Consider the following 12,603-nt stretch of genomic DNA (forward strand, 5'->3'; position numbering starts at 1 on the left):
GTACACCCCTGCGAGTCGTGCGGCGGGAGCATTGGCACTCACCGCTACACTCCTCCATAAAGCCGGTGACGGATGGGAGCGCAGCCTGTAAGGATCAGCACAGGGGGAGTCAGGCGAGTAATCAGCTGCTGAGCATGCAGACACTCCTTGGCCCTGTAAGCGGACGGCAGGCTGCTTGCTGGTCACAGGAACGGGACAAGATAGCAGGCGAGGGTCCGGATACACGCCCTCGAGGCCAGTGTAGAGGGCTAGGGCCTAACCAGTGGTGCAGACCTGGAATGGCGCAGAACAGAGACGCTTACACTCGTATTCTTAGTTTGGCCGTAACGTCACGTGCAACATTGGCCCCTTTATTATATACCCTCGGACGAGCCAGTCACGAGGGGTGCGGTGCGTACGCATGGTCACGTAGAGGCCAGGTGGCACTCTACAAGTTGGAGTATGGGCTGAGTATCAGGCAGGCTGCTCCTGGTGGGGCTGCTCTACATGAACTTTATAACCTACAACTGAGACTAAATAAACCTACTTCAACTACATCTCGGCTACTGGACCTCTTCATTACAGCTAGTAAGCTGTAAAACAACCTGCAGTTGCAGAGCTGCGCAGGACGCTCTGTGCCGGTTTAAATGTCCCTCCAAGCCAGGGGGCATGTTCAGGGGGCGTGGCAATACGCTGGCACTTTGCAACGCATGTAAGACAGTTAGACTTTTGTTGCATTAGCCTACTTTGAATGGAAATGTCTATCTTCATTTATGTAACTGTAACCACTTAAGACGTTTTCTTGCTCATGCTAATCTTGCCTAAAAAGTGACCTTCAAGCCCCTTTTTAGGACTCGCTATTATCCAGCGCGCATGCGCTATCAGCTGTCAGCGAGACATTTAGGAACTGGCTTTTTGAAGGGATTTCTCTGGCTACCAGCGAGTGGTTACCCGCGCTAAGAGCACAGGTGCCATCTCGCGGGCACCCTTACAGCCGCAATTACTTTCACTTTCGCGGTGCCGATGGCCGCGCGGCCAATGCTTGTTTCGTACGTGTTTTGTATTCTTGGTCGACTGACTCCTGTTAAGTGGTAACTGGAATGCAGCCAGCGGCAGCGGCCACTGTGTATTTGTCTAATTTAAAGTGACCCATGTTTATTTTTATGGGTACCAAAGTCACAACGTTTCGCTCCACCAAAAGTCACGAGTATGCTTGCACACTGCTCGTGTGTATGTCTTCTGCTGCATCGTACATTCGGTTCTTCCGATTCATCTGGCATCTTGTACTTTTTCCTTCTGCTTTGTCTGCTTCCGTTCCTCTAGAGTTCACACTTTGGTGCCTCCTGTTTGCTGCTGTCATTGTGCTGCCTGTCTTTCTTCTCTCTCTCTGTGAGGTGATGTTCCAGTCCGTGTGTGGGAGTTTTCTTCCATGACGCAGGAGCATCTTGGAAGATATGCATCTCTGTAAATAGCATGACATTGGGTGTGATACCTCTTATACTGTGCCTAACCTCTAGTCTTTAGTCTGTTGCACTTTCTTCCAACCCTCTTCAAGGTGCACTTGTTGTCTTTCACATTTTTCCACCCTCTACAAATATAACTATAATAAGATGTTTTTAGCAAACCAGACAGCTGCACTGTCTGCTGGGCTGCAACATCATCAAAGGGGGCAACTTTTCCACAGAGTCAAAAAAAGCATCGATCCCCCCGCTACTAAAAAGACCATCATTAAATCCAACCAAAGAAAAGAAAACAAGCACTTGCAATGCAATAGGTCTCGCATTGACGCGAGTTTGAGCTATTGACATTGCAAATAACAATGCCTTTTATTTTTTATTTATTTTTAAAAACATAAATAAAAGGCATTGTTATTTATAATGCCAATAGCTTAAACTCGCGTAACTGCGAGACCTATTGCATTGCAAATGCTGGTTAACATCTTGTCTGGTGAGACGAGACACCAGCACCTGAGACTCCCTTTGTTTTCTAACGCCATATGATTCCCATTGAAAGCCGTATTTGAAACCCCATGCATCCGCGTCCTCTTCGTGCTTAGGCAGCTCACTCATTGTACAGGTTCAGGGCGAGCCTCAAACAGACCGAATCTGTGATTCAGGGAAAAAATGCTATATGAGCACTTTCTCAAGTGAGGTAATCCTGCGCAGGCATTGAGTCATGGCAGAAGGAATGTCCCTCTCCACCTCCTGATATCCACCCACTTTACTGCCAAGGGCATCACTCCACAGCCACCCCAAAGAGGTGGCAACAGAGCTGCTGAAATCTATGAGTAAAAGACCAGGAAAAAACACAGATTTATAAACTCCAATTCCTGCATGTTATTCCACAAATTCTCATAATTTCAAGTACTTCGTAGCTCCTGGAAAGTCACTATGATATGAGTAGGGACCAAGAGCTGTTAATCTCCTTGCTTTCTGTAATTTCAAAGTTCGGGGCGGGGGGGGGGGGACAATGGACCATATTTTACCCAATTTGCAATCCTCCCCCCAATCTAATCTATGCCACAGACAAATGCAATCTTTAAAACTAGTATAAGGCTCAAACAAAAGAAAAATTGTGAATAAAACAGATTTATATTGAGGAACAGTAGTGTATATAGAATACGTACGTTCTGGCATGGTCCTGGCAAAGACATACGTAGCCGCACTACATCCAACGGTGTGCGCCGCATGATTGCAGGCGTGTATGTCAATGCGGTACTCTGTGAAATGACGTAGATTGGAGATGACCATCCGGTCTCGGAAGACTTTGTCCTGATTGATGGGGAAATCGATGTAGGTGGTCTGATTCACTGAATTCTCTGGGGCGGAGCCATTGGGGGACGGATGACCTCCAACAGCTACCATTGAGGCAACCCGCCGCCTCCGGGCTGGTCTGTAGAACAGAAAGAAGAAAGATGGCAGCAGTCCACATAACACTCCGCTGGCTTTCACAAGGTTTTAAAGTCTTGAATCTATATAGCTTCCAAGTATTGATTCTAAATAAACTATTAAATTAGACATATTTTCAACTAAGCAGTATTGATCAACAGTGGAGGCAGCTTTTGTCAGTTAATGCCCTTGATGAAGAAGTAGACACTGGCAAAGTTTAAGCAGAGTTATGAAACTAGAGCAATGGAACCTAAAGAATACATTTTGAAATTCTACTTTTGTACACTTTAATGTAAAATCAAATTTCGTAATTAGACTACACGCATACTTTCATTAAGAGGTCCACAGAACGGCAGATGCAGAAAAACTACCTGATTCTATACGGTAATAACAGGGTGCAGTGTTAACGGACTAGTACAGTTTTTCAGCTATGAAATGCCAAACGACTGCGGAAATCAGTGTTCCACAAGCCTTTCTTTTATTACTTGCACTTTTCCCCAGATGCATTCTGTAAGATTTCACTGGCAAAACATGTTATCCCCAACAAATGACAAACCAGCTTTACTGAATACCTCTAAATCCTCTTTAGCGCAGAAACTTCCATTCCCCCTGAAACAGGAAAAACTAAGACTCTGGTAATCCGGGCATGAGTATTCCCAGGGCAGATCATGCCCATGGCACTGCTGGCTTGAGGTCTATCATTCCAACCCCTATCAGAGATACTCCTTCCCAACATAACATTCTGCAATAGAGGTCAAACCGCTTTTTCTAGCGATACATTTACGCGGCCCCTGAATTCTTTCTAGCACCTGTTTCCCATCCCACCCAAAATGTATTTGGCAGTCATGGCACAGGTTCTGCACAGTGCATGTCACCAGCAAACAAAATCCTATATTGTAAGCCCTATAGTGATGGTGAAGCCAGTTAGTCCGGAAAAGGGGATTTTTGTCCGCTCACAACTTAGGGGCCGATTATGATCGCGGACGGACTTGAGTCCGTCCGCGACCCCTGAGGAGGAGGGAACGTCCGCAAGGGCTGCGGCGTTCCCTCCGAGCATATTAGAATGTGCAACCCCCACCCTCCCTTCACCCAGGGAGCCCGCAACGGGCCCCGGAAGTGAAAGTCCGTATGCTTTTACACGGCGGACAAGCCGCGGCGGCACAGCACGTCTGTCACACCATCCTAATATGGCTGGCGGTGTCGGATAGACACCGCCAGCCATGTTAGAGCTTTTCTGCCGCGGTCGGAATGCGACCGCGGCAGAAAAGCTTTGGATGGAATTCCAGACCCACCAGCCATCCTAATTTGGCGGTGGGTCTTTGGAGGCTCCGCAGCGGTTTTTCCGCATCCTCCGCGCCGGCAGTGGCTTCCGCCGGCCCGGAGGATGCAGAAAAACCGCAATCATAATCGGCCCCTTAGTACCATTATAAAAAATCTAAAATCAATTTGTACATGTATATGTATATATCATTTTTGTGAAGAGAAATAACCTTTCCCGCGAAAATGCAGCTGCTAATTTGTCAACATGCGCCTGTTCTACGCCCTTTTCTTTAGTCAAATTAGCAATTTGTGATTTTTATTATTTGTACACCATGCCTTAGAAGTGGCTTTGCGATAATAAGTGATTTGATGGTTTTAAAAACTTTTTAACTGAATAAAGCTTGCTGTTGACCTGACCTGATTTGCATAGGGCGTGCACATTCTTGTATTGGAGAGGTTGGGAACCATAATAAATACTGGTTATACCTTCAGGCGTAAAAATGTGACCTATGTTACATTACTGTGTGCAGCTAAACATATTGTATAAATATACTTGAAGCGTCATGTGCTACGCATTTTTTACTATGAATTTCTTAGGAATTTCATGGCAGATGAGGAGGACACTGAAGACATGCAGGTTTGAACATATTCAGGCGTTTATGGACCCTGAACCAGGGCTGATGTTTGATTAATGGCGCACCAGGCACGTAATGCAAGCTCTTGCGGTGCAGGGGAGCCCTGGATCTTCCAGGACCCCCAACCCTTGACGGAGCCTCCATCCAGCCCAAAACCCATGAATGTATGTGATATATGGGAGGCTCAGGGGGCCTTGTTCACATTCAGCATGGGGGCCCCATCATTTGGCGTTATGTCATGTCTCAGAGACAGGGCTAAGTGTAGGGTGCCCAGATCGTGCGACCCAAAAACCGGGACATGTCACAAACATAGAGGAAGGACTATAACTTTACATCAATAAAGTGCCAAAGAAGGACAGCCCTCTTCCTCATAGAAACACAGAAGAGGCACTAAGAAAGTACATAAAATGTAATTTTTAAAACCAGCATCATACCTGTTAATTAAATTGCTTGCTCATAACAGCTGCTTACTAGCCCTCCTTTGTAACACCTGCATGCTCATAAACTGCAGATCAACCACCAAGCATGCCACAGAGCTAGCAGAATCCATCCTCACTCACAACATAAACATAGCATTCATCACCGAAACTCGGCTAAATGATTCCTCCCTACCATTCCTGGACACTCTTGTCCCCTCAGGCTTTGCAATCACCAACAAAGATAGAAAAGACCAAAGAGGTGGAGGCATAGCAATCATCCACAGAGACAATATTTCCGTGACGGAAACAGACTCCTTCAACTACAACACCTTTGAATGCCTAACCGTCAACATTAACACTAGCAACAACAAAAGACTAATCTGCCACATTATCTACCACCCCCCAGGCAACACCACCACATTCACTGAACACCTGTCTGACCTGATTGCCCACTGCTTTCTCCGAGATGTGAATAACTTAATTCTGGACCACCTCAACCTACACTGGAATGAAGAAAACAACCTGCTAATCCAGAACCTGAATTAGCTGCTACACAACAACAACCTTACCCAACACTGCACAGAGGAAACTCACAACAAAGGTGCAGTCCTAGATGCTATTATTACCAAACGCAACACAGTCACGATAAACCACACCCTGCCCGTGGACTGGTCAGATGATCACTTTATCCTCTTCCATCTCACTCAACCGACCACTTTCCAACCTCACCTCAGACCAGTCCAAATGGACCCGAAACCTCACTCAGGTCAAAATGACTGACCTGAAGGCAGGCCCGGACTGGCCATAGCGGGCACCGGGCAATCCCTCGGTGCGCCGCACGGGTGGGAGCCGGTTTTGGGCCAGTTTTGTTACAGGGCCGTTTTTGCAGCATACCCCCCACCCCCACCTCGAGTGGGGAGGGGGTTCCGGCCGAGCACTTTGCCAGGGCCGGTTGTGGTTCCCAGTCCGGCCAAGCCTGGAGGAAAGGCTTAACTCCCTCCTCACTACTTCCATGGATGATCTATCCACTACAGAACTCACTGCCCATTACAACACAATCTTGACATCCATTCAAGACCAAGTAGCCCCCCTGAAACGAAAAAAAACCAGGAACATCCCTCTAGATCCTGGTTCAACACAGACATCAACAACAAAATTAGACAACTTAGAGCTACAGAAAGACTAAGGAGGAGCAACCCCTCCACAAGCATACTCAAACAACTCAAAGCAGCTCGAAGGAAGTACGAAAAACACAGCAGCAAAAAAGCCACCTTTTTCTGCTCTGCCCTGGACAACGCAAAAAAAACAGACCCAACAAACTGTTTAAAATCATCAAGCAACAAACCTCCAAGACCCCGAATCCTCTATGCAGGCCTCCAAGGAATTGTGTGAAAACGTCACCAATTTCTTCGAAGAAAAAATCACCAAGATTAAGGTGTCACTAGACATCAACATCAACCCCGCCTGCAATAGCCTGCATCCAGTGACAATAGAAAGCACGTGCTTGCACCCCACTAAAACATGCAAGTCGTTCAACCCCATCCCGGAAGCGGAGATCCCAAGCTAATCTCCATCTCCAAACCCACCTCTCACGTCCTTGACCCTATACCCACCCAATTGACCAAAAAACTAAAACTCTCCATAGCCCTGTTCTTGTGCAGGATCATTAACCGCTCCTCGAAAACCGGCATCATAACTGAATGTCTCAAAGTCGGCCAAGTCACGCCACTACTAAAAAAAAACAGGCCTTTACTGCAAGGAAATGAAAAATTGCAGACCCGTCTCCAATCTCCCCCATCTATCCAAAATCCTCGAAAAATGCATCCTCTCACAACTGACTCAGCACATGGACAACATTAACCTTCTTGATCCCCACCAATCGGGGTTCAGAAAAGGCTATAGCACCGAGACCGCGATTCTCAACATCACAGACGATATCCACAAATTCCTCGATACCGATCAATGCTGCCTACTCATTCTCCTGGACCTATTGGCAGCCTTTGACACAGTTGATCATCAACCACTCATCAAGGCCCTAAAAGAAAGGGTAGGTGCTGATGAGGTGGTCCTACACTGGCTCTCCTCCTTCTTACACATCATCTCGCAAAGAATAAAAATCTAAAACTTTACCTCCGACCTACACCCCATCATCAGGGGCGTACCCCAAGGTTCAGTGCTCTCACCACAACTGTTCAACATATACATGGAACCCCTCACCACCATACTTAAAAGTGCCAACTATCCACCTATCTGCAAATGACACCCAGATCTATCTAGAAACCTCCTCCTTAGATGACATCCTCAGACTAAATGATACTCTAAAAGAATTCCAACATTTGCTGTCTCTAAATCACTTAAAACTCAATCAAGACAAAACGGAGATTCTCCTCATCTCCAACAAAGAAGAGAACCCTCAAATTGCAGAATTGCTTAAAGCTATGGATGCTCTTAACGGTAATCTCACTCTGGCAAACTCTGTAAAATCATTAGGAATCACCCTAGACCCAAAACTCGACATGGCCAATCACATTAAAAACTCTGCAAAGAGTGCCTTCTTCAATCTGAAGCTACTAAACAAAATTAAACCATTCATCCCTACCAAAGATCTCAAACAAGCCACCCATTCACTGGTGTTATCCAGACTCAACTATGGGAATGCAACCCTCACTGGTACAACAAAATCACACCTAGCTCCCCTCAAAACAACTCTCAACGCAGCAGCCAGAATGGTCACTGGAATTAGGAAATAGGATCACATTTCACCCACACTAGGAGAACTAAAATGGCTCCCAGTCGAACAGCGTGCTAGTTTCTGAACTGCCTGCCTCACGCACAAAGCCCTACACACAGGAAAACCTGACTATCTGGCCGCCAAACTCAAGAGGGCTGGTCAGACAAGGAACCTCAGGATCTCCAACACCATGCTTCTCATCCCTATGAAAACATGCAAACAAAAAACCAATGCTAGGTCCTTCACCTGAAAGGCGCCCTACATCTGGAACTCCATCCCAGCAGATATCAGAACTATCTCGTCCTTCACATTCTCGTCCTTCACAAAATTAAAAAAAACACCTAAAAGTCCTCTACCTCAACCGCTCCCTCCGAATAGATAGCCGCTGCCTTAATGCAAACCCCTACTCCGTTGCTCTCTGACATTGTATCACAAAGACCTACCTCAGTTCAACCCAAGACAATGTGCAATCAACGAGGTTAACTCAGAACTCATGTACTACCTCAATACTGCACAGCACACTTGGACTTCCGAACCATTATGTATAACACTGCTCTATTATATAACTCTTGCGAAAAACTGTTGTAAAGCACTCCGATACCCCCGGGTCCAGCCAGCGCTATATAAAACTCATTAAATAAATAAAATGAATAAATAAACACCTAAAAAAGTGCCTCTCACTGCTTTCAGTTTACCCTTTCAAAAAAACGGGACATGAGCCAATTTTACTGAAATCTGTCGGGACAACTGTTAGAAAACCGGGAAGGTCTGGGCAAATCCGGGATGCCTGGTCACCCTATTTATATGGGATGAAAAAACTTGGGGGGTCTCTCAAGGGGCGTGATCAATGTAATTAAGGGCGTGGCTTAAATTCACGTAAGCTAAAAATCTGTGCTTAGCACAATGTGCCACTGACTTGTATTTTGCTGTTTCTGTGATTGCATCCAGATATATGATACAAATAACATCATAAGTACAACAAGTCAGGACTATTGGCTTTTTCAATGGTTGTCAGTTGCATATGATAAATAGGCAGCAACTATGGCTTGTGTATAATATTGAAAAAGCTTCAACTTAAAGCCCGGGTGACACCACGACAATGCTGCTGCTGCTCCTGAGTTTCAAAAAGAGAAGGGAAATCCAGACAGAAAATGACTTTCTTTAAAGAATTTCCCTTCCCCTACCACGCTCACCTGGCATGACGTCATGCCATAACTTCTCCACTAGTGAGAAGTGAGCAGCGTGAGCACGCAAACATGATGTGCCTGCTGTTACTGCAGTCCGCCTGTGCCAGGGCACATAACAGAGCCCAATAGGGGCCCGTTTCGAGTCCCCTTTAAAAAACTGCTGGTGTTCAGCACCGGTGAGACCCGGCCCACTTAAAGCCCTGCTCCGAGAGCATCTACACACAGAGGAAACTGTCAAAAGCCTCTCTGTCAGAGGGGACAATGACCCAGATGAAGCAGCAGGGTGAGGCGGCCGTAGTCAAAGTAGGCACCATCTGTGCATGTGGAGCATAATGGGCATCTTCGTATGGGGAAACATAGTGGCACTTTGCCGTGTGATTAGAGTCGACATGAGAGCATTGTGCCCATTCACAGCACAGATACGTTCCCCACTTAGCCATTATTATGTAGCGGACTTTGGCTGGGGGCATTCTCTTCTGTGTCTTTGTGAGAGGAGGTGGTGGTGGTGGAGAAACGTGCTGTGGTAAACTGTGGAGTGCACCGACCAAGAAAGGAAACAGAGGAAAACGTAACAAAACTGTAGACGCGAGTTCTGCACCAGCTGCAAGGAAACGACCCACTATACTGGGGAAAGCTTCTTCCAAGAGCGTGGTAGCCTGCTGGCAATGTGAACAGCAGGGCCGCTGCTGTGGACCACGAGAGCAGAGCCGACTCGTGTAACGAATCAGCACGGCAAAGGACAGGGGGAGAGGTAGGTAGGTCGGTCAGTCTTCATTATTGAACACATCAGCCGTCAGTTCATAAGCAGCAGTCATCGCCTCAAGATTCCTCTAGGATGCAACTTGTCAATGCACTGATGATAGCACAGGAGTTCAAGACTTCAGAACTCCCAGGCGGATTTCTGGGAGCCTGCCGGGAGTCAAAAGGAGCAGAAGAGGACAGAGATGTTGACCATGCTTTTTTTTTGGTATTTATTTTTCTTCCCACGCTTCTCCCCCACTTTATTTTCACAGTAGCTGCGATTGTGGGTGCAGTGGAGATGTTTGAATTTGTTGGACATATCTCAAAATATCAGGAGGGCATTTTTGTACCCTTGTTTGAAATAGGCATACTGTTTTTTGTGACGTGCAGTAGAGAAACGGCAGACAAGGTAGTGTTGTGAGATCTCTCTTTTTGGGGAGTTTGGTGGAATTATTAATATCTTATCAGCTGGCAGGGTGCACGAAGAAACTGCAAATGCAATAAGAACACCAATATGAAAGAAGTGCGCTCATTAAGCAAGATGTAGAAGTGAATGAAATGTGTAGAATTGGAGACACAAGTTTTCCCAGCCTGGGAACATGCCCACTAGTGATGTGAGGACAGAATATAAAAGATGAAAAGGAGCTAACTTAAAGCAGATTCTAATGTAGAGGAGCTAGGTAGGTTGGTTACAGAACCTGCCATTTTTTGGCCCTACCAGATGTTCAGGCACAAATTGCCTCCCTTGAAAGATATACTAGCACCGTATATCCCACAGGGGGTGCTGGCTAGATTTAATTCACCTAAAGTTAAAAGCAGGGCCGGACTGGCCTTTTATCAAATCAGGCATTATCCAGTGGGCTGGATCCATTGGAGGCTGGTTTTAAAAGCTGAAACCCTGCTGATGCCTCTGTCACTTTACCCAGTTTCCTGGGATTAGTTGCAGCACGCAGAGAAGTCTTAAGAGAGAAAAAGTAGGAGAGAGAGGAATGGGGAGGAAGGAAGCAATCAGAGAGGGTGGAGACATGGGGTTAATAAAACTATGACAGCGTTTTAACTGGACAAAATCGCTCTGTGACCTAGTGCCTTTTCTATACTGCAGTGGTACTAAGGGCTGATAGATACACATACATAGATACAACATATTACTGATTAGGTCTGATTGGGCGGTGTCAAGATTGGTGGTTTAAAACGGTGCCTTGTCCCCTTGTAGTGTGGGGGCCTCTCTCATATTTTATTTAGTCCTTGTAGCAGCAGAGCAGTCCTTCTTCCTGACAGAGTATCCACAGGTCCAGAAGTGTAATGAAGTGGTGTCTGATGTCCTTCTTTTATACACAGTTGTGCCTTGCACTGGAGAGCAAAAGACACCCCATTGATGGACGGAATGCAGAACAAATCAAAACATTCACCCCTAGTCAAGATATCTGGGTTAAATCCATCATTCTTTTGCTTACCATGCCACCCCAGTTTAGACCTGGCCATATGCAAATCAGTCTTGACCCTGTGCCTCATGGGAATAGTTCAGCTCGAACTGCCAAGCCAGGTCCTCCCTGGACTGGAAACAAGCATCCTAGGACTGGTTTCAGGGTTCACCCCTCTTCAGCCAGGATAGCTTGATTTCAGTGGCACCATAAGCCCAGGACCCACGTCTGGGCATACCTGGCGCACGTAGGGCGAGAAGGCAAAGGACACACACTTGATGGACGGAATGCAGAACCAATCAAAACATTCACATTCCAGGCAAGAGCTCTGGGTTAAATCCATCATTCTTTTTCTCACCACGCCACCCCAGTTTAGACCTGGCCATTTGCAGCTCCTAGAGGCATGCCTTTGAAATGCACAGATGCCCTGCTCTCCCTGCCATGGCCCCAGACTAACCACAAGGGGTATGCAGCCATTTGTGTGGAGAGAGGACACAGATTATTCAGGTGTAAGTGCAGTTGGGCCCAGCTCCTCCCACTTATCCTGCCAGTGATGGCCTATCCAGTCACACCTAAGATCCCATTGTGTGTGGCTGTCTAAGAGGAATACACAAAGCCAAGGCATGTGACCAGTGACAGTCTGCAGGCGCCAAATGGCTTAGGCAAGAAAATGTCAACTTTCTAAAAGTGGTATTTTCAGAACTGTCAATTAAAATCCAACTTCACCATAGGTTAGGATTTTAAATTAGGATTTTAGAGACATCGAACATGAACCAGTTATCTCTTCCCATTTGAAAAATACACTTCTAAAATGTAATTCACTTTAGCACTGGTTAACAGTGGTAAAGTGTGCAGAGTCCTAAGACCTGCAAAAACAAACTCAACAAAAACAAGAGGTCTGAAGGCAAAAAGGTTAAGGGGAAATCACGCCAAGGATGCCAGGTCTAACAGTCCACTTCTCAAAACAGATCAGTAAAGCAGTGAATTATAAGTGATACTGACATGAGGAGACAGGTTTCTTACATACACAATCCACAATAGGAGACCGCTTTAAAAAATGACAAGGATTTTAAGCCTTTTTTGTGTTTAGAGAAGAAACGGATAACTACATCTCATTTCTATTATAAATGAAGATTGCTTCCGTTTTTTTTAAGACTATCTATTTTTGGTCAGTGTCCCATCTTAAGCAAGAGTTGGAAGTTTTGCACATATGATACCTATATCACCATAGAACCCATATACAGTGGTTTGATAATTTAGTAGAGGGTCCAAAGGAGGAGTTTGAAAGTTATCAACAAGGTCGAGAAGGGACCATTAGTTCTAGATGGCACACTCGAGCAGA

At 46.0% G+C, this 12,603-nt stretch overlaps 1 protein-coding gene across 1 annotated transcript in view; it reads right to left on the reverse strand.

Annotated features, from left to right (window-relative positions):
- The window catches only part of INSRR (insulin receptor related receptor), a 673,583-nt gene that overhangs the window by 179,930 nt on the left and 481,050 nt on the right, over nt 1–12,603 (reverse strand). Inside the window, exon 12 of the mRNA XM_078668487.1 lies at nt 2,606–2,871. Coding sequence (XP_078524613.1) covers nt 2,606–2,871 — 266 coding nt within the window. The remainder of the gene's footprint in view (nt 1–2,605; nt 2,872–12,603) is intronic.

The sequence above is a fragment of the Lissotriton helveticus genome, chromosome 12 (assembly GCF_964261635.1).
Source record: "Lissotriton helveticus chromosome 12, aLisHel1.1, whole genome shotgun sequence".
NCBI lineage: Eukaryota > Metazoa > Chordata > Amphibia > Caudata > Salamandridae > Lissotriton > Lissotriton helveticus.